Source organism: Syngnathus leptorhynchus, chromosome 11 (genome assembly GCF_054491065.1).
Source record: "Syngnathus leptorhynchus isolate UIUO chromosome 11, UIUO_Slep, whole genome shotgun sequence".
Taxonomy (NCBI): Eukaryota; Metazoa; Chordata; class Actinopteri; order Syngnathiformes; family Syngnathidae; genus Syngnathus; species Syngnathus leptorhynchus.
This window is the reverse complement of record NC_141205.1, coordinates 7,560,261-7,582,955: the sequence shown is the minus strand read 5'-3', so window position 1 is coordinate 7,582,955 and position 22,695 is coordinate 7,560,261. Positions and strand designations below refer to the sequence as shown.

General features: G+C 42.1%; 1 protein-coding gene across 4 annotated transcripts; it reads left to right on the top strand.

Annotated features, from left to right (window-relative positions):
• Positions 1-59: 59 nt before the first annotated feature.
• On the top strand, positions 60-4,603 carry LOC147049227 (PAK4-inhibitor inka2-like). 4 transcript variants are annotated; one of them, XM_085925043.1, is made up of 4 exons: positions 60-399; positions 749-786; positions 2,615-2,680; positions 3,400-4,603. In XM_085925043.1, exons 3-4 carry the CDS (start codon positions 2,678-2,680, stop codon positions 4,378-4,380), a joined length of 984 nt encoding a protein of 327 aa, XP_085781169.1. In that variant the 5' UTR covers positions 60-399; positions 749-786; positions 2,615-2,677; the 3' UTR covers positions 4,381-4,603. The 4 variants fall into 4 exon arrangements, with proteins under 4 accessions (XP_085781169.1, XP_085781168.1, XP_085781171.1 ...); XM_085925044.1 differs by lacking the exon at positions 60-399 and adding an exon at positions 517-538; XM_085925042.1 differs by lacking the exon at positions 749-786.
• The last annotated feature ends 18,092 nt before the right edge of the window (positions 4,604-22,695 follow it).

The window sequence follows — 22,695 nt, the reverse complement described above, 5'->3', positions numbered from 1 at the left end:
GTGTGTGGGTGTGCCTTGACTTTTGTTTACACCCCACCACCACCACCATCTCCATTCTCTTCCATTATTCTTCCTTGCATCTATGAATATATAGTGATTGAGAGATAAAAATCTTATTCCAGGAAAAGTTCTTTTTCTGGGGGGGTTATTAGTAAACGTGCTTCAAAGTCATTATATGAATTAATTTAAATAAAGTAGAGATCACTTGACCCTCGCCAATTAGTAGTCATGGTTCCTTATGTAACAGGTATCCTACGAATCACCTGTTGTGGATTTATGCTCTTGTCAAAGCAGTCATCTTTGGTTTGACACTGAGCACCAATATATTTTGCACATCCGCAAATGCGCGGAAGTTGACAGGGCGGCGCGAGGAATGAAAAGTTTTGTTTGCAGCTCGAGGTGAGTGCATACGGTTTTCACCCAAAATCCCCCTGCTGTAGTTAGATTATTTAAGCGCCTAATTATTCACCTCATATAGCCAACTACCAGTGCTGGAACGTGTCGATCGACTTGCGCGATTATTCGAAAAGAGGACTTGGTGGGTCGTTATTTAGAATTTCTCATTAGCTGCAAGTGGTCCGTTTGCATCGGGTTGGCTTTTTATTTTAATTTTAAATTATTATAACTCTAGTATTTAAATATAACACTTTGTAGTTTTATATTGTATAATATTGCTGATGCATATGAACTGTAATACAATTAGTGTTCACTTATCTGACAAAAACAAATTGCTAATTTATTATGCCAGGATGACCGTCCAGCAAAAAAATTCTACAGTTGTTTCAGGTTAGTGTGAATTCAAAAGGGATTTGTAAATATTTGCACCGTTCTTCAAATGCAGATTTTTGTGAAGTGATAAAAATAGACCAACACAAATCATTTACTAACTTAACCACCATTGGAGACTTTACACAGGTTTACCTGGAGCGCCATCTTGTGGACATAAATACTTGACCTATTTTTGCCATTGCCTCGACACAAGCGAAAAAAAAGCAACAAAAGAAATTCAAGGGACCCTACCTTTAATTGTAACAACATTTAGGCATAATACTAAATCGTCATCTTAATAAGAACAAGATGTAGTGGTGTAAATGATTGAGTGATAATTCAGTATATTTTCAAAATGTAACATGTAAGTGGATTTCAGAAAATGTAATTGCAATACATGTGTACAATCAATCGTATAGCTTATGTATGTAGGCACAAAAAAAAAAAAAAGATACAACATAATTGATTACAAGTTTAGGTGGTTGTGGCTCCTGTAGCATCTGCATGGGGGCAGTCAATGCAATGTAAATGTCAGCTATGAACTAATTGAATGAGTACGATTTGCAGGTAAATGCAACCCAAAATGACTTGCTGATAATGTGATGATGTTCAATTTAGTGATGGTCAAAGGTGATGCAGATGTATTAGGACATATCGCCCTTATCTTCTGCTTCATGCTAATGCTGCACTTGAACGGCAGCCACTGTGGCCCAAGTGCTCCCCATCACATCAGCATAAAGAGTCAAGCGATGTGAACGACCGTTTGGCATCAACAGACCATTAATGTGCAGATTGAGGCATTTGTTAATACATACTTGAATGACAATGAACCATCACAACTGCAACAAGGACTTTATTTAGGAGGCATTTGGACAAAATAAGCAGGGCGGGCCAGGTCGTGATTTAATATTACAAACTAATGGAAGAAAAATAAAAAAAATGTAGTCTGCATTTACACTTGGGTACAAGTGTTAAGTTGCCTTTAGTCACCGCCACAATGAACTTGAAATATGAAATGCTTTTCCACTAGGTGGCAGAAGGTACAATTAACCGGTGTATGGTCCTGCTGCCATTTATACATACACTACTGACACAGAATGTGCCTTTTGTTCAATGAAATTTGAGAATTTTTGGATTGGAGATGAGTTTCCTTCACAACTGAAAGGCCCTGGGTTCAACTTCCTTAGTCTAATTTGCATATCTTCCCTGTGCTTGCGTGTGTTTAGGCCCATTGAAGGCTTCAATTTGTCCGTAGGAGTGATTGAGTGTGAATGGTTGTTCATCTAAATGTGCCCAGCTGTGATTATCCAGCCTTTGTCTGAATTCAGACCATCCGAGACCCAAATGGACACAAGTGCGTTAAAAAAAAGAAATAAAAAAAATCTGATTTTTCATTTTGACATATGATACACCTCCACATGATGGACTGTATAACATGAACTTTTTGGACAGTGATGTATTTTATCAGGTACACCTGCATAACTGAATAAAATATAACAATTCTGTCGTCAACAAAATCATAACTATTGTAAAAGAAACTATGGGATTTGATCAGTCAATCCTTGCGAAATCAGATTGTTTACTCTGATGGAGCTATGCAAATGAGCTTCATGCGCATAATTCACTGATTGGCCATTTTGCGAGCGAGCTTTGCCGATTGGCTGCTCGGAGCCTTGTGTCTGATTGGCTGCTCGCCCCACCAGGCGCAAAGACCCAAAACAAGAAGCAAGGTTTCACGCACATCAGCACATCTGCACTCGACCGAGCAACTGGAGAAGACACCGGCATTCGGGACTGTGCTTTTAAATACTACATGGCAATTTTTTTTGTTCTCCTTAAACTCCAGCGGAAGGTGCTCCTAATTTAAACTGCAGCCTCGTTTGCGTTCCCCTGAGGCGGAGGAAACGATATGGTAAGTTTTCCTCGACACTTTATATCAAACTTTTGTGTAATGCTGCAAAGCAAAAGCGATGCTATCAGCAATGTACGGATATATATAGCTATACATATAATGGAATAAAAGTTCCATTTGTGCTGTTTTTATTTTATAGCTCGTTTTCCTAAATACTCTTCCACGCTTTTTTGCATCCCCAGTCAGCCTCCACTGTCCAGCGCGCGCGCGCACACATCCACGCAGCATCACATGATACCTCACACATTTGAAGTGTGAGGCCACAACATTCCAGCCAATCAGAAATGTATTCCAAGGAGAAAACTGTGGTATTAAGTTGCCCTAGTTAGTCAAAGGCGACTTTCTTAAAGAGACAAACTCCATTTTTCGGAGCTAAATTAGGATCCACGAGAGTCGCGTTTGATATGCTGCAGATGTTTTCACTTTGGAGAAATGCACACTGGTTAGAAATGAGTCCACGTGTCTGGATTTCCCCCTTGAATCATTCCAGATTCAAACTCAAAGAACGGACTTTGCCTTGAATCAGCGACCTTCACAATAGACATGAGCAATTATATGCAGAAGACGGACCGTGTTACACTCAGACGTTGACATTTTACAGACCTCTTCAGTAGGTCCAATTAAGCATAAACTGGAGTCTAGTCTGCAGTGTCTTAAATAAAAAAAAAATACTGTATTTCCTTGTGACCAGTCTAAACATACTATTTGTCATTCCCTAGCTGTGCCTCCGAGAGTCCGGCGAGTGTTTGAGGGAGCACATGAACTACATGATGAGATCCCTCCAAGACCTGAAGCATCTGAGGAGGACGTGTCCCGTGGCTTGCAGACACCCTCGCCCTCCCAGCAACACCCAGCTCCCCATCTTTGCCATCGGCAACCCATCCCCAGCGCCGCTGTCCTGCCGACCCAGAGATCAGCGTGCCCGTCTCAGAATATCCAGCGCCAGCACGGCCAGCACCTACGACTCAGCCTGCTGCCTGGCCGCCCCTCTGGAGGTAGAGGAGGATGACTACGAGGACGATAGCCGTAGTAGTCGTCTGGGCTTCAACTCACCCAGTAGCCACAAGAGTTTGGACTTTGACTCCGGGTACTCTGAGGCATCTTGGCAAGACGAAGGGGTGGTCCTCAGGAGGACGAGGAATGTACGCGTCTCATCCTCGGCCTGCCTTCGCACCAACAGGGCGGCAGGCGGGCGCGTTAGGCCCAAATCGACGTCGGACGCTTGTCTGGAGAGGTGGACGTCCTTTGAGGCGGGCGACCCGGAGGACTGGGCCAATGCTTTACTGACCAGAGGACGCAGCCGCCAACCTCTGGTTTTGGGAGACAACAGCTTTGCGGACCTCGTACAGAACTGGATGGACCTACCCGATTGTCCCGATCCCCCCGAGCTCAAACCAAAACCCAGACGCAGATTGGGACGAAGCCTTTTGGGCAACATGCGGAAGAAACTCGCCGGCTTGTCAAAGTCCGTGGAGGAGAGAGTAAGATTGAGGTCCGCGGACTCTCATCTCAGCAGATCAGCCAACGCCCCCAAGCGTCTCTCGTGTCCCGTCGTGTCATCTGAGCCAAAGGTCCCCTTTTTCCACCAGTCTCATTCGGCCATTCACGAGCTGGACACGGACTTTTACCACTTTGCCGCTCTCATGAAGTCGGGGAGCAGGCAGCCAATCATATGCAAGGACATCATTGGCTACATCTGACACACACAGTCACTTTATTTTTTATTTGTTGTCATGTTTCTCACATTTATTTACTTAACTTGAACAAGTGAAGTCCTATTTAAATGCTCTGTGCTCATATGTACATTGAATTGACTCCTATGTGAAGGATTGTATGTGCAAGAGGAGTTGAAGGAACAAACTGTACTGTTACACTGCAAATAAAAAAAAAAAAACCATCACAAGCATCAAACGTGCAAAGTTCTTCTTAAGAAAAAAATGAAATCACCACACTATCATTCCAGTTGGGAAAAAACTTATACTTCTGTTTTTAATCAACAAAATAATTTACTGCAACTTTCAGCTCAACAGACAATGGGACTATTAAAGTTCTCCAGGCTGGCTGAGGTCATCTCCATTGTGTGTATGCAGCGAGAGGTGAAAGGCGAAGAGAGGCATGCATCAGGCTGACTTTATAGATGTCACTCGGCCTCATTTGACTCGGCGGCTTTGCGTCGTACATGGACTAATGGAACGGCGCGTGTGTGATTAGAGAGGAGGCGCTGAAACGAGGCGTCGAGATAAGCTAATGATCACTTTGCCGTGTTAGCATTAATCCAGGGGAGAAATAGTGGCAGACAAGATGGAGATAAGAGAAGATTATTCCCATGCTCTTGAGCTCACACATTATGTCATCATTTTATCACATCGTGGAAAAACAGATTTTTCTCTCTTAATCGTCTCGAATGTCGGAAAAACGATTGCTTTTTTTTTTTCGAAATGCAATTCTACAGAGTCAAATCTGTTAATTGAAAGGCTTTGCGGGTATTTGTTGTTCATTGATTCTACTGCTCTCAATCTCATCACAGCAGTTGTAATCATCTCTTAAGCATGTTTGCTCATCACATCTGCCAGCATGCCAAAGTCATTTTCAGGATTATCTCACTCCCTATTTGGCATTAACACATCCAGTTTAGAATCACTCATTAACTCCTGGGGGGGAAAAAATGAAGCATCTGAAGAGGAATCAGGTGATGCCTTAGCTAACAAATTATACAAGACTTCGTTCCAAACAAATATCTATGACTCTAACACTTTGGTATTCAGAACTGTTATAGAAGCAGATTGTTGAGGCAAAAGTTTTGCCGTGTGAGTGTGGAGCATTGATTTCATGAGTAGGAGAGAAAAAGGCTGATTTGGAAGATTTTGTGCTTGTTATTCTCAAGAAATTACACTTAACGTATTTCCATGCCCATGGGAAACACAGTATGATGCATGTACATAAACATATATGACCCCCCCCATTAGCCGAGCATCTAGCAGAAGTTGAGACAGGAAGTGAACTGCGGGGGTTGTTATGCCTGCTGGCTGACATGAAGATGAATGTGGTTTTTATTTATTTATTTTTTTATGCTGGTGTGTGTTTTTCTGTTATCTTAAATGCCAGGAATTGGAGGCAAAACAAATTGATGGCCTAAAGTATATCCACCGCCTTCTAAGATTGAAATGAAACTTACCAAGTATTTCTTGTGATCATTCATTTGTTTGTGTTTTATGGGTCTTGTGAGTGCTTGAGATCTAAACAAAGCAGCTTCTCCCAAGTTTCAAGTGAAGCTCATGGTTCATGGGAAGGAGAACAGCGGCCATGACACGCCAGAAACATCTCAGGACTTTTTTTTTTTTTTTTTTGCTTTGGTTCTCATGGTCAAATGGAGCCTTCGGGGTCACAACGCACTTCCTTTTAGGTCTGGCAGTGTAAACATGTTGGAGTTAATGAAAGGATACAAGAAGTTGATGCTCAGTATTGAGGAAATTAGAAATGTTTATTACTGTGGTTTGCAGTGGTTGTTGACGACAGTTTAGCTTTCTGAAATAAATCTGTGAAAAAGCAAAATTTACGGAACGTTTTGTCATGTACAAGAACAAGCTACCCTATCTCCCCTTATGCATCTGTATTCTCAGTTGAGTCATATCCGTTGCAGATCTCAAAACATGAGAAAAACATCCATCTGTGGAATGTGGTGCTAATATTTGTCATCTGTGAGCACAATACACTCGCATGCGGGTCACTGTGTGTCGCGGGACTGTGCACAGCCTCATCCGTGACTCGTCTCCGTCTCTCTGTTGGCTAACAGTGAAGGAAAACCACAGTAAAGACGACTTGGGGGGACAATTGCCCTCAGGCTATTTTCCCTCTAGTTTCCTGCATAAACTTTCCCATAAAACTGCAACGTTCCTCCCACTGTCTAAAAATAAGATGTGTCTCTGCAGGTATTGTATTCAAGGCCTGTGCTTTATCATGATAAGACCCCAGCTAAAAAAAAAAAGGCAAAGCAGTTTGTTTACAACAAACACCACAAAGAGAAGTTGCCAAACAAACTAAGGCGCCAAAACCTCATATGGAGACAAAATGCATTCCTTCATGCCTCTGTTGTCAGAGGACACGAGCGTAAAGTGACCAAATTGGCCTCGTGTGTGTGTGTTAACACAAGCACACACTAGCAGCGCGGCTTAGTCAAACACGCATTCTCTTTAGCAAAGACAAATATTCTCTACCTCGTGCACATAAACATTGCCACCTAGTTTACATTGACTCAAAATAGACACAAGCCGTCACAATCCATAAAGTGGCAACTTTCTCCCAGGTGTCCTCATAAAAAGTTTCTCTCCATTACACGCCATCACTCACAAAGATGACCTTCACTGCACGTCCAAGCTGTGTAATCTTTTCCCCTGTGCAAATACTGCACTCAGAGGATGCATCACACACGCCGGCTGTGGGAGAGAGACAGAGAGAGAGAGCCTGGCTCGTGCGCCACAGATAAACCAGAGCCAAGGCCGAACAAGCACGAAATAGAAGGATAGTTTGACCTAGAGTGCACCTCATTGCAAAACCTGTTTTGATTTTCATTAAATAAATAAATAAATAAATAAATAAATAAATAAATGTTGGTTTGAATTACAGTTGATTTTTTTACTCCAGTCCTATGGGTGGCAGGAATGAGCAAAGGTTGCCTTGTTCTGAATGACAACGTTTTGGTGTCACGATGCTGCATTTAAAGAAAGATGGTGTCAAAGGCTGACCCAATATGAATTTACCTTCAAATCCAGCCTACTTGTAACGCTAATGTAAAAAAATACATATATATATATATATAGAGAGAGAAGGAATGTGTCACCTATATATCACCATTTACGGCTGAAAAAATTCCGAGGTGAAAAGAAAACGATATTTGTTAGAGAAAAGGCTACTTCAAGGTTCTTGGAGAATGATGTAATATGTATAAATGAACAGGGACTCTCCTCTTCTGCATTATACTCAAGTTGCTCGAGATAAGGCTTATTTCCTGGATCCGCATCTTAAAATGTAAGGGCTTCATCCTTGGCCACACTCCTCCACGAATATCCAAGGAAATCCATTATGAGTAATTCCTGAGTTACACTGGCAATAAAATGAGTTGCGAGAAGTAGTCGGGAATGTGTATGTGTGAGCTGCTTAACGTTGTGTGGACAGATAGGACTTGATAGGACCATTCTGGAACGGGGAGGAAAGCACAACCTTTTTTAATTAATTAAAAAGTGAACTGTTTGTTTATGTGGAAAGCTACTTAATGATTTTAGGGTGAATGTTAAGATGGGCAAATAATAAGGGACTCTGTATGTATGTTGTAGTTTTGTAATCAACAAGGCCTTAGTTCTGACGCTTCAATCTAACATCCCAAATTGTAATAGCTGGAAATTTGTACTTCCCCTCTCAAATCTTTTTCCGTCAGATTGCATTTCCAATAAAAATCCCTCACCCTATAAATAACCACAGTTGGAGAAGCTCATACTCCCTTGTTGCACAGAAAACCTACTCGGGCAGAAAAAGTACATACAGATCATTCATCCTGTGTGGCCAAGCAGACAAACAAAAGAGGTTGAAAGAAATCGAAACAGATACCAGATAAGAAATTTCTGGGTTACCCACTTGATAAAATTATATTTACGAAATGTTACAGTCCGTGTGAGCTGGAGAATGTTGTGCGGAAAACCCAAAGGACTCAATTCTTACGAAGGGAGGAATTGCCATCATGACTCAGAAAATTCCCAATATTAAAAGTGAGGAAAAAATGTGTATGATGATTTCTAGGTAATCCAAGTATCGAGGTCAAAAGATGGACACGGAATTAAACTGTAGTTCCCAGCATTAGGAAAACATCTGCCGTGGATGAGGTGATGCAATCGGACGGAAATTGACCACACATGCGAGTGACCAAGCGGGAATTTAAAGACGTGAGAGCGACTCAAGTCACACAGCAAAGCTTGTGAGCCCCGGACAGTCGCTCATTCTGTCAGGCAGGAAGCTGAGGTCAGCGAGGTGACCTTGATAAGCCCACTTCCTGTGAGGCTCCTCGGCATGATGTCCCCCACATGAGATCTTGGGGACAATGGCGTCCTTCTCCTCTGGATGATGCGCTCAAAGATCTCCGTCTCTCGCGTCCTTCCATCTTTACTTCCTGTTCCCATCCCCCTGTCTCTTCTTCACTCTATTAATGAACCATTTGCATCTCAACTGGGTCATCCCCCCACAGAGATGTCAGTACAGACGAGCACACTATTGGTTTGTCTTCTTCATGCGACGTTCTCACGCTGCGTGTGTCTATGGATCATTTGGAAGCATGTTTGACCGACTCTTGTCTTGATGAATACCAGAGCCTGCCGGCTGAGTATAAATACAAAAAAAATGCCTAGAAAAAAGAAAGTGAGGGTCACACACATTATAATCTATCTAATGATAGCCCACGAAGTGTGTGTGTGTGCCCTCGCTTCTTCATGAGGACAGAATGAACAAAGTGTGGTGTGATTTTAAAGAATTAACCTCACTGTTAACCTTGTTTGAAGCATCTTGGATCAGTTTCACCAACGTGGCCCCAATCCAGATATTAAAAGCAGATGTTCATGAGTCATAGTGATTAAGCTTCTTCTGAAATGCTTCCACCATTGTGTGGCAATACATTAATAACTTCAAACAGAGCTATCGTGTTGGCAAATTCCAATTGTTTAAACATTCTTTTTATGTCATGTGACCAACCAACAGTAAAATATGGAAAAACCGCTCCACAGATCTAAAAGTAAACAAATATAATGAAATGAAATCAAGTAAAATAAATAAATAACAAATAACATAAATGGCAAAATGTTACTGTCATTACTAAAACAACGATATAAATAGAATAAAACGCTCAAGAATATTTATTGTAAATAACCAAGGCAACTGTGAAAGGACTTTGCGTCTTTGTCACTCAAATATAAAAAGAGATTAACATCAGTAAAATATAAACAACCTAAATAAAAAAAACAAAACAAAAAAAACATCACTTCAACAAATGAATGCATCTTATTTCAAAAGTAAATCAGTATCCCAAATTCCAAATTTAAAAATATATTCTCCTAATGCTGATTGGCGCTGCCTCATTACCAGCACCAAGCAAAGCCTCCACTGCAGCATGTGACTTTAGTGAAGGTAAAAGTTTCTGGCTGGTAGCGAGGTGCATGCTGCTCACGGTCCTCTGTGTCCACAAAGCCCCGTGGAGGTGGGCTAGCTAGCAAGCACCAGATGGTCTTCTCCACAGCACCTGGACGACTATTGATTTTAAACCCAGCTGTCGGTTCTAAATGCTCCATGCATGAGCGGCTGACCAGCGCTGATTGGGTCAAATATTAAATCTTAAGTGTCGAACCCGACCTCAACATTTTTTTTAACACGCCGAAAACAGTGTGCACTTTGTCTCGACTAATACTTTTAGTACTTCTAGTACTACCAGACGTCCTTTTGACTTTTTGGGACCTACAATAAAATGTCTGGCTCGGAGTTTAAGGCCATCCAGGATTTCATTACCTCTATCGTTGGCTCGTGTTTACAAGTCTGGGTGACATGTCAGTCATGAGTTGGTCATGTGTGGACTTTATTTATTGTACATATGCATGGACAATTTTATATTATTATAATGATTCATGGATTCCTCTGTAGTCTTATGTTACATGCCGTTTGTATCTGGTCTGATTGTTACAAAAAGTGGACACTGTCCATCTCCAATTGTTCTTGTGGTTGGCTATTGGGGTCAGAAGTGAATGGAAAGAAAAACAAAGTGACTTTTGTCTGCTGATTGGTCTCATCTGACTAATGAAACAAATCTGACATGTTCCTTAATTTAATGGCGCCTGACATGACTGTGCCTGTCACATGAGGAAGGCTGGCTAGGGCAACCTTAAAACTAGGAAGTCTTTACCTTTTCGGTGCTTTCACTGTTGCTTACAATAATAGTCATTGGTTAAGATTTTATTGGCGTCGTAATCAAAAGCGAAATGAAAAAAGCCACCAAATAAGCCCATGAATTATGACATTTTATGTTGTGGATGTAAATGACTGAGGTTGACCTACTATTGTGAACACAACTTATACATGTTCCATCACAAGCTCCCCATATTGTGCAATTACTTCATTGTGGAGTTGTTTCACCTCGCTGCACCCTCATGACTAGTCAGCAGCCACCCGGCCCGTCTGGCCCCGCCCCCAAACACAATGGTGCCACTGATGTCACACAGATGTCTTTACGTATCTAAATGATACGCTCCAAGTGACAGCATTAGATACACTACAAAAGATTCTGCCAAATTATTATTGTGGGGGTGATTTTTTTTTCTTTCTCAAACACAAGATAGAGAACTACAAACATGAAAAAGTTGTATCTACATGATCATTATTGAGATTTAACTTTCACCTCATTCAAACTAAATCGAAATAAAAAAACTCAAACCATACTTGAGGTTTACACATCTATATATAAATGATTTACAGTGTGTGTTGATGCTACTACTGGTGGGAACAGCGCAAAGATGCAAACAGGAAAACCTCAAGTGAAGCCAATGTGGTGGACAAAGGCCACATCAATGAGAGATGAAAAGTATAGAAAAGATAACTGGTCATTCCGAGCTAACCGTGATGACGCACTGTGTTGCGCTAAATATGATTACATGCGCAGTTTTGTCAAGTTATTGCCTTAGCTTGGCAAAGACATTAATGAGAGAGAACTCGAATGAACGTGATTAGCGGACTGGATTTTTTTTTCTTGATTGTCCAGTTGTGTTTGAGTTCAGGCAGGATTATCTTGTTGAATAGAAATGTGAGAAATATGCAGATATCATGTGGGGGGTGCCAGGAATGACTCCGTTTGCAACATTAAAGGCGTATTTGATCTTTTTCTCTTGAACTTCTGGGATGTTTGACTTAAGACTATTGACAATACAGCTCTACTGGAAGCCCCAAGATAAAGCAATACTTTTTGGTTTAGATAATGTTGTTAGCTACTCCTCGTATTTCTGTGAAATTTGTGGTCACTTTTTCCCTAAATCTCAAATTTCCATTCTGAGGAAAAAAAGCTGCACTCGCATTCCAGATATGAAACAGTGACGTAATTATGGTTTATCACAGAGGTTTTCTAAGTATTTCTGTCCTTTTCCCCTCAAGCCAAGTCATAAAAATGTTTCCTGCAAACAAAGAGGGCAAAATTCCATAAAGGAGAAAATCGTCATTTTTGTTGCTTTCTAAATCTGATTGGTAACAGAAACTTGCCAACCATAAAAGAGCACAGACCATCACATCTACCCCCCAAAATTCTTCATCCTGGTTGTGCAGGAGCTCCATCTGGCCGTAGCAGACGCCACACTCAGCCTGCATTTCCTCTAGGGACCATCAAATCTAAAGTTGCATGCAAGAAAAGCTGGCCAGACCTTAAAATAACTTCAAACAGCGTCTGACAGCTAAATTACATCCTATATGAACTATGTTTTATGCTGTCATTGTCCTCAAATGATGGTATAGGGATGATATATTTCAGATTTAAAATTGCTGACAGTGCATTCCCACAAAAAGAATCTAAACATTCAATACATTTATAGATCATTGTTTATCTAGGAAGAAAAAAAAATGCCTCAGTCAAGTAAAGAGAAGGCGCTAGATGGGCTGTGACAGAAAGATGAGTTTTCTTGCATGACATGTCCAACGAATCATGAAAAAAAAAAATCTATTTTGCCTGACAGGTGAACTGTTGGACTTTACATTTTTCAATGTGTTTAATTGTCAATTGTGAGTTCCTAAGTCTTTGGGGTGCATTCCATCATATACAAAAAGGGGGAATGAAGATGTTTTTTCACCAGAGACCTGACATCACTCACCCCGTATCTCAGTTTGTAATGTACCGTATCCTGTGTGATGATAGGCTTGTTCAAATTAAAAACAGGCGTCTTAAAGGTGCACTGCTCATCAGTCTGTCGTGGACATGGCTACCACATTGCACTTGGTTAGGGCCAAACATCTGGTATGGGGTGATACTCTTTGGTCTTTAATGGTTTCTGCAAGAGGCTACATCAATGGCTGAGATGATAAATCGGAAGAAGGAGAGAACCAGTAAAACAGTCGGCGGGGTATCCGTGAGCCGGGGGACAGGAAGCGTGGCTCCTCTTGACCCTTTGGGCAAATCTAGATAGCCTTGTAAAAAAAATGATATTGATTTTATTTACATCAAGATGACAACATTGTGGAAAAAATACCATTTTTAAAGCATCACATGTGTCATACTTGCTAAACTTCTAATGACATGGCCAAATCTGACCGTGTCCTCTTTATGGTGCTCGGGCCATTAAACAAAGCAGCCTTGTTAACAACCAGTGACAGAATTAGTTTTACAACAGCCCAGCACAATGACTAGCCGGCATTTATACATGGAACTTCTCTATTTGTACTGAGCAGATGTCACGGTAGCTGGCATAAGATCAATAAGGGTCACCCGTGACAGACCGTTCCTCTATGTGGCTGCACATTTCAGAGAAGAGTGTGACAATATTGAGAGTCAAAAACAAAGGGGGATCCATTACTGCTAAAAGGCGCCTGCCTACAGCCAGTGACCTCGTCTGCCTCCGGTGATGTCCTCTCTGAGGGGTTCACCCACCGTCCACCACCCCTGCGGGAAATGTAACGCTGCGGCCAAACAAAACGAGCAATTTGAGGCTATATAAGGAGAAAGGCAGAGAGGCAAAGGGAGCTGTTGACTTTAAAGAGTGCAGTTAATTTTGACTAGTCCTCCCTATGGGAAGACGTTTACAGCAACTTGTCCAAACAACTGCGAGGGAGACGCGGAATGGCTTCACTTTCTCGGCAAAGGCCATATATGGAGCATGGTGACTTATCAGCTGTGGCTTATCAGAACATTTGGGGTGTTTTCTGGTCATTTTTTATTGTGGTGAACGACTTGTGAGACACTTAACCCGACTATTTGTTACACTATTTGTGTCCGGCAACAGCAGAAGCTTCAGGTAGTTTCCTGATTGGCTAATGGAATGAAACATCAAGTGTAAATATATATATATTTTTTTTAATCTTGCGATTGCCTGCCCTGACCATTTTATGAGCAAATCTGGGATAAAAAAAAAACCCAGAGTTAACACACCCCATAGCACAAGATAATCACAAAGTATTAGAGCCATCATAAAACCGCATCTGCTTATTCTATCACATTGAAAATTGCATGAAGACAAGTCTTTTTTTCCAAACAGACGCTGGAGGAAATGCTTCTTCTCTGACTTAAATTGAATCTGGCCTAAACTTAATTAGAAGTGTGTTTGCTTCCTCCACCCCAAACTCCTAATGAACTTTCAGCATTCTTTGTAAAACCCACTTTGGCACCATCATCTGGGAAACAAGCTAGCCTCAATTCTAATTTTCTTGAGTGAATCGCAGATGTTCTCCAGCTCATCTGAACAGTGTCCTGTTTCAGCATTTCCATGTTTTCTCACACCTCATGGTGTGCCGTGAGGTAATCACCTTCAGACTGCGGGCCCTGCACAATCCAGATAATTGGCAGCAGATTGCAAAATAAATAAATAAATAAATAAATAAATAAATAAATAAATAAAAGCCTGCTCCACCTCTCATTAATTCATTACAGAATAGTCCAGGCCAGGCCGATGCAATGGAATTAACTAAATCAATGCAAATTAAAATGCTACAGTCACTCGGAGAATGACGACCTCTGCCAAAGATGTAACATTTTTCCCAAACTGGATCTTAATAGCTAAAAAGAGCTTAACTCAAGGAAACAACATTGCACATTACAAGCCAGTCTGACTGAAAGCCAATCTATTCATCAAAAAATGCAATATCCCGGCCGTGACCCAGGTGTAACTTGCAAACACCTTATTACAGGTGTTAGCTAAAAGGTGCTAGAATGCTCCGTGCAGCAGTTTCACCTCCCAAGTGCTTTCACCAACATCGGTTGCATAATTAGATCAACTCGATGCGCTGCAAAGATGGCTTGGTGGGATAAAGACAAGGAATGAAAATAGGAAGTGCGGTAGAAAAAAAAGTTACACACATTCAAAGCAGTAAAGGGAAATTTGACACAAAGCATTTCCGACCCTTAAAATTCAACTCGTGCATGCCACAGAGCCAATTTGACGATCCGGTGTGTTGTGTTCCTCTCCCATTTTAATCTGCGAGCCTTTGCCAAGACAAACCGTCCAACATCAACCCAAACTAAAGCACCAGTGGAGGTTTCGATGCTCATATATAGACTTGGGGAAGCTCCAGGAACGTAGCGAGGACGTCTTTCCCTGCTTAAGGTCACAGCACACGCACCGAAACTGTCCAGAAATGTTCTTTGGCAGCGTCCTTCTCCTTGGAGTAAAATATGATTCCAAAACAACACACGACATACATGGAAAACTTTTCTTTCCCTTTTCATAGCCTTTGGCACAGTTTCTGTCCGTCCTCAGTGGCTTGTTGCACGTGTAGCAACATGGGGACATCACGAGGAGTGTGTTTAATTAAAACATAGCCCGATAGGAAAAACAGATGATGTTTTGATTAATTGAAATGCTAGGGAAGGCGAATGTTATGCGTACCCGCATCTGCCTGCAGGAACAGCTCATGCCAGGTTGCTAGGATACCTCCACCTGGAAGGTAAGATGAGGCCCACCAACAAAGCAGGGGGGGTGGGGGTAGATGAGGAATGCTCCATTTTGAAATCATTCCCTGATCTATTTTCATTTCTCCTCAATAGAGTCGCAGATGATTTCAAAGCAGACCCTGCACATGGAATTGATGCAGACAGATGTCTAATATCAAGCTAGATGGCTTCATTTCCATGCGCTGTTTGCAATGTGGGGGGTCCCGGCCGGCCCTGGCACACTTCCTTTGACCTGAAGGTTATCACCATGGTAATCCCGGCTTTACAGCCCCTGTGAGGGATGGTCGAGGCTACCGGCTGATGTACCTGCAGCTGCTCTGCATGCCGATGAGAGTTGTGTTACTTCAAACCACTTACGTTTTCCTAATGGCGAAACTGATTAAAAATTTAGCGAGAATTCACAGATGAAGTTGAGGCATGTACATTCTGCCCTCAGGTCTTAATAATACAAAAAAGGAAGTCCTAAAGAATGCATCCTTGTTCCTGCATGCACAGATGCCCGACATGTGTCTTTCTGCAAGCTATGCTTGGCGCAAAATCTGTTTGGGTTGAGTCCAGGGTCACCCGGGCTTTCTCCTGACACTTTTATACACTCAACAGATGAGCGTCTGCTTGTACGGTGACACGTAGACGATAACTTCCTCCCCTTGAGTGTTTAAAAGCGAGTGTGAGTGTGTGTCGCATGGCGTATTTACGTTTGGGCCCCAGCTAGTCGATATCACAGAGACTCTGCTCTAGTTTTTTTTTTTTTTTTTGCTGTATACCAACGTGGCTGGTAGACCTCCTCCGCCCAGGCATGGCTCCTTTGTGTTGACATTTGTAAAGCCAAACAGTGAAACATGAACCCCTGAGTGAGGAGGAGGAAAAGCAGGAGAGAAAATATGGACTTGTAAAAGTGCACAAATAATGAAGGAAACAGCATTTAACTCTAGAAGGGGGTGGGGGGGGGGATTACTGCTGCTGTCCCCCTAAAGGCCTTCATCTGTTTGTACGTGCGGGCCGCTCTTACTCGGACTTTGGCTTCAATCATGCGTTGCAGGAAATCTGTTTCCAATATGAGAGTTTCCTGCAAAAGCAGGAAACGACCCTCAGCTCAAAGCAAGCATGCGAGGTATCACCGCGCAGCTACTGCACCTCCCTTTTTGTCTCTGCTCAGAACCCAAAACTAAACTCATCAACTTGGTTTGCAGATTGAATTAGAGGTTGCCAAAGTTGTGGAATGTCACATTTGTTTTACTTTGTCAATGGTTAGCAGATTCAATCATATGGATCAATCAACTTGTTGATTTCCTGTACAGTCCACCATGACGATTGGGTCCCATAAATATCCCAAATCTGCATATTACATGGGAGAATTTTTTAAACTATTGTAGCCTAAAAATTCTCCCTAAAATACTTGTGATTTAATGCATGGCGGAAAAATATTCTATAATATAGGAAAAAAAATCTGTATGCTGAGAAACAAAACTATAGAGTAATTTCAAGTCAAATTTGAGAACTTTTGAAATCACAGTAAATGCAAACAAGTCAGTACACGTTGATGCGTGCGATACAATCCAAGTACTGGCAGGAAAGCGAGGAAGGGAACGTTATCCAAATGTGACCTCAGTACTCGCCCTGCCTGATCCGCTGCTGATCCAAAGCAACATTGCCGAATCCCGGTTGTGATCTAAAAAGCAGCAGCTGTAACACAATATTTCCCAGGGGAGGTACTTTCCTCGTACCCACCGCATACCACAACATACTCAGCCGGAGGATGTGACAGCCAGGCTGCACTTTAAATCAGTTCCTCCGATACTCACACTCTCTAATTTGCTTCACTTGGCAGGATTTGCCTTCCGAAGCTGAGGTCGGATAATTTGACCATTTTATATTTGAAACAAGATTGGACAATGTATTGATGGCTTTCCTAGTGAGATGACTTCTTCTTCTTGAAGGGATCATAATGCAACATTTCAAATGCTGCTGGTACTAATTCAACAAATCTGTTTCCACAAATATCTACCGGGGGGGGGCAGTGCAAGCATCATGACAGTCCTCAAACAATGGTCACATTTTCCTAACAATGGCCACTTTTATGACATACAGCACTTTGCAAGGCAGTTAACCTTTTGATTTAGGGCCCCTCAAGGGCCAGCCTGACCCGCCTTCATCTGGCACCCACTGTGTTACTAATGAAAGGTGTGTTGTTCTCTCTTCTTTTAGGCTTGATGAGTAAATATAGCCCAGTTTGGACAAAAGGTGCTCACAGGCTACTTTATTAGGTACAACTGCTTAGCAAGCGAGATAATCATGTTTTGTTTAATGCTTCTAACTTGTGCTAAGCTTTTATTTGTACAGTGAATACCTTGAACCCGCCGTCATCATTCATTCATTTGCGGTCGGCTGTCTATCAAATATGTTTATATGCCGCCCCGCAAGGTTCCATTTCCATGTTGACTTATTTCAAACCGAGAGATCAAGGTTTCACGGGGTGATTTTTAAAGGTGTGTTATATTGCCAGGGTGTAAAGCCAAAGTCTTGTTGGAGTGTAATGGCCCTGTTAAGACCGTTTTTTTTCCTCCTTGGCTCATTAGGCCCGCCGAGATCAGCCAGCCGTACAGACGCTGGGAGCCCCAGCGGTCACTGCTGTGAGGTGCTGCGTGGAATAACTTGACGCGCAGTGGAAGGCCAGAGTAGACACGCTTGATCGCTCGCCGTGAGCACTGATTTACATTCGGCTACTGTCACTGCCATAAAACGTGCTGCGAGTGGAGCAAATTCAACATTCAACATGTGGAAAAATGAGCACTCGGGAGACTTGCGACCGCACACTTTTTCCAGTGTGTGTGTGTGTGTGTGTGTGTGTGTGTGTGTGTGTGTGTGTGTGTGTGTGTGTGTGTGCGTGTGTGCGAAATTGTCTCGATCATTCCAATTCATACAGCTCATGGGTCCATCTGTATGCTGTTTTGAACACATGTTAGCTAAGGCAGATTGGAGGAACCAAATACTGCAACAGATGAGGAGCTTTTAGTAGAACTGATCATTTGACAGATTCAGGTAGAGGGAAGAGAAACCTTGCACAATGACCTAAGTATTTTTTTTTACTTTTGGAAAAATAATTTTACTTATGGAAAGCCATATGATATAGCTTTAATATTGGTCTGATTAAAATCCATGAACTGCTCAGATTTATTCCCTGGCCTTAGTGAGGAGCGTGTTGATTGACAGCTAATGAAAGCCAGGTGAGTATCAATCATGCGAGCCGGCCCCGACGCGAGGTCATCGGGGCTCGGCCAAAGAGGTCGCCCCACCACCTCAGGGGAGCCGATGAGCGCAGACGGGGCCGAAAGTCCGGGAGTCGGTTTTCAATTAAGTGGCAGCTCCAAGTGTCAGAACAATTGGCTGATCTTCCCTCACATGAAACGCCTCATCCATCTTTTCTTATGAAGCACACTCGAATCAAAGAGATCTCATCAGACACGACGACTCACCCTCAGTTTTTTTTTTATTTTTTATCAGATCTTGTCTTCTATGGGTTTTCAGCAGTTTCTTTTGCATTTGAGGTCATTTTGATTGGGTAGCATCAATTAGTCTGTGAGTCGTATTGAGAATTATTGATTCATTTGTTTTGAATTTAACTGACATTAGTGGACCTTCCAAGATTTTAGCTACATTACTACGCCTGAAGAAGAAACATATGGTGCTTGCGTATTAATCTTCAAAGTCTTGATCATTCCGTGTTGACCTCAGAGTTGAACCCAGAGACCCAAACACCAGATTTGGCTCCGGGGATGTTGGGTGAGTGAGTCTGAGACTGGAAGCACTGTTGAGAAATGAATCAGTTTGTCAGATGTGCCGTGTGGCGGATCGGCCCGCGGACCTCTTTTAAGATGCGAGGAGGCAGCGGGATGGAGGAGTGAGCGAGACGTGCACGAGAAGTTGAGGCTCTGTTTCCTGTGTGTACTGCACTTCCTGTGTCTTAACCGCCAGGGCCTGTTTCCTGTGTGTGATGGGTGCCAGGCCCCTGCAGCTCCACACAGACATCAATGTGAAGAACAGATCAGGCAGATGCTACAAACATCAGGACATTTTTACTGGTTTTATATATACACACACACACACTCCCATCCCCAATAGCCCTCCAATCCGTCCGTCCATCCATCCATCCAGCCATCCATCAATTTGGCACACTTGCTTTTTTGTAGCAAAACGTCAGTTTGCGCACGTTAGACGAGTGTTTGTGTGTGAGGGTCAGGGCAGGAGTGTGACAGGGTGACAAAAAGTCACTCGAGAAAACAGAGCGTGTTTGCCAAGTAAGCAGAGCGACTTTAGACAAACAAGAGCAGATGGAAGGCCACGCATAGAGACGAAGGTAGGAAGAAATACGCTGAACAAGACCGAGGTGGCTTTATCTACTCAGACGAGTATGGACATGCACATCGAAACTGTAACACATCAAAAGACTCCACCTGGAATTTCCAAACTGAGAAGTATCATGCACAAAACTGGTTGTGCTTTGTAATCTAACAGATCACTTAGCCATATCGCCGCAGGGCATCACTTCAAAAACACAAGTACAATAGTTGACGCACTGTCACACTGACACTTTCCTCACTTCCGTACATAAATTTAAAAAAGGCATTCTGTACTCTGCAAACGCAGTAATCCCACTACATGAACTAAATGCACCCCAATTATTCAGAAAATCTGCATTCCCATTCAAATTCAGTCCTGGTCATCTATCACAGTGTATCTTCTCTCCAGCTAGCTCACCAGACAGGCAAGACGTTCCATTGAAGGAAATGTCCATCATGTCCAATCTATGTAAGCAGTGTATACAGCCCATCCAACATGGAGGGATGCTGTATAATTATATCCTCAAAAGACTAGGCTGGAGTCCATTCACTGCATCCTTGAAGACAGAACAGCGCTCTCATCCCCGATGAGGAAAGCCTTTGTTGCACTTCTTTCTGTAGAGTTTATTTATAAGCACGTGGAAAGAAAGACTAATCAATGGTTGTGTTGTCTATTCATCTGCTCTTCCTCTTCACCGATAAAAGCGCAGCGGCTGCTCGATTATCAGTTGTGTGTTTAGGCACTGTAAACATGCGACATAATGATGCGTTAATAACCCGGACTGGGAGGACGGGGGGGGGGGGCAAAGCATTAGGCTCCATTTATTTGTCGTGTCACTGACAGGTCTGAGCATGAGGGTGACCCTGAAGGGTGAAAAGTGAAAACCCAGTCAAAGTATGCAGTAGTGGTTCAACAGTGAGTGGAGGACTCTTGATGCTGAGTTACTGAAACTCCATCAAATATCGATCACCTAATAAATCAATTGGATAAATATTCAATTTAATGATTATTATTTTTTAATTGTTCAAACATGAATATTTATTTCTTTCTTTATTTATTTATTTATTTATTTATTGGTTTAGTCCTCAAATGTTTTCAGGTTTGAGGAGTCAAGAATTCAAACTCAGTGGTATCATTGTCGTGTGCCTCCCTCTGCTGTTGAATCAGTATATCTCACAAGCATGGCCCAAAGCCATTAACAACTTTTGTTTAGATATTTTATCATACTTTCTTTTGCGTTCATGTGAAGCGTTTCAAAGTGTGATTGGTTAATGACTATATTTGGCACTTTTCAAAAGCCAGTTTTCATGCATATACTGCAGGGCAGCTAATGTACGCAGGTACGTTTTACAAATAAAAAATAATAATAATAACATACTCCATCCAGGGCCTACCAATAGCAATTTACCAATTTTGTGCTGCCACACCCACTGTCAGCACTGTCACTGTCAGCTCTTGAAAGCCTTTTGAGACACTTGTCCCTTCCACTTTTGTGAGGGCTGCAAAGGTAAAAAGTCCCAATGATCATCGTCACACACATCTGGGTGTGGTGAAATTTGTCCTCTGCATTTAACCCATCCCCATGTGATTTTGATCCATCCCCTAGGGGAGAGGGGAGCAGTGAGCAGCAGCGGTGTCGTGCCCAGGAATCATTTGGTGATCTAACCCCCCAATTCTAACCCTTAATGCTGAGTGCCAAGCAGGGAGGCAATGGCTCCCATTTTTATACTCTTTGGGGTTTGAACCCACAACTTTCCAGTCTCTGGGCGGTCACTCTACTACTAGGCCACTGAGTATTAAGCTGCACGTCTAAAATTCCAAATATGGCAAATGCGTTAGATTTTTATCTACATCTGCAAGCAATGTTGACGCCACTACAAATAAATTCTGTCTTTCCTAAATATTTCACTCCTATTTACATTCTTTGATCAGTGTTGACACTTTACCAGCATTGCTATTAGTAAGGAAAAGAACGTCCCTCCCCCAAGTGATGAACGATGAATCACACCCGACGCACAGAGCCGTATGTTCATCCTTAGTGTGTTCAGACACGCTAGTGCGAGCGCATTGTTTTGAGAAGTTCTCTATTAATGTCAGATGCTGCCTTCTCATTGTTTCCACTGCAGGTCAAAACGGGCGCACTGCAAACATTCACTTCAAACAGGTTTAAGTGCGGCAATAAATCATCATTTGTGATTATGGACAATATAACCTTTGTATGTATACATTGTCATAATGGAATGTCGTTGCTGTCGAGGTTTATGTTTGTATTTTTAAGCTGACGTGTTCGGACAGCTAGTTGGGATGAATGAATGAGATTGTGAAGTCGATAGGTAGAATTAGTTTGTGAACATAATGTGTCTCCACTGGTCTGATATCAAATGAATGAATTTTTTGAGATTTGAAAAAAATATTTCAGGCAATTTTTGTTGTAAGTGACACAATAAAAACTGAGTAACTTTAATGGCAGGACAATAACAACATATTATTTTAAATAAATTGCCGGGCTAGACAACTGAAAATTATATTGGAATCTCACTTTCAAGGTAGAAAAGTTCAAACTGGATAATGAAAGAGTAGAAGTTGACTGACACTAGGGACAAAAGGTTAAAAAGTTAAATTGCTGGATGTGACAACCTTTTAGTTTTCACAACTCATCATGACCTATCTTTTGTCCAATGATTATCATTACCTTTACTATTAAAGGCTTCTTTTCTCCCCAGCTACTGTCATGGAGGAAAGCAACTGCGCCTGCTGTTACTCATCAGGACAGACGCTATTTACAGAACAACATAAAAAGCCTGGCCCTAGCTGCACAAGAAAAAAAAACTTGATTCGAAAAACATCATCACTAGGGAGGAAGCATCTAAGGTCGCTCTGGATAACAACGGGAACCCTAACCCAAAATCCACTCACACAACAATGTGTTTATCAAGTGGAAAAGAAAATGACTGGAAGCCCACCACATGGTGACGCATAGCAGCACCTTAACGAGTACACCATGTTCTTCATC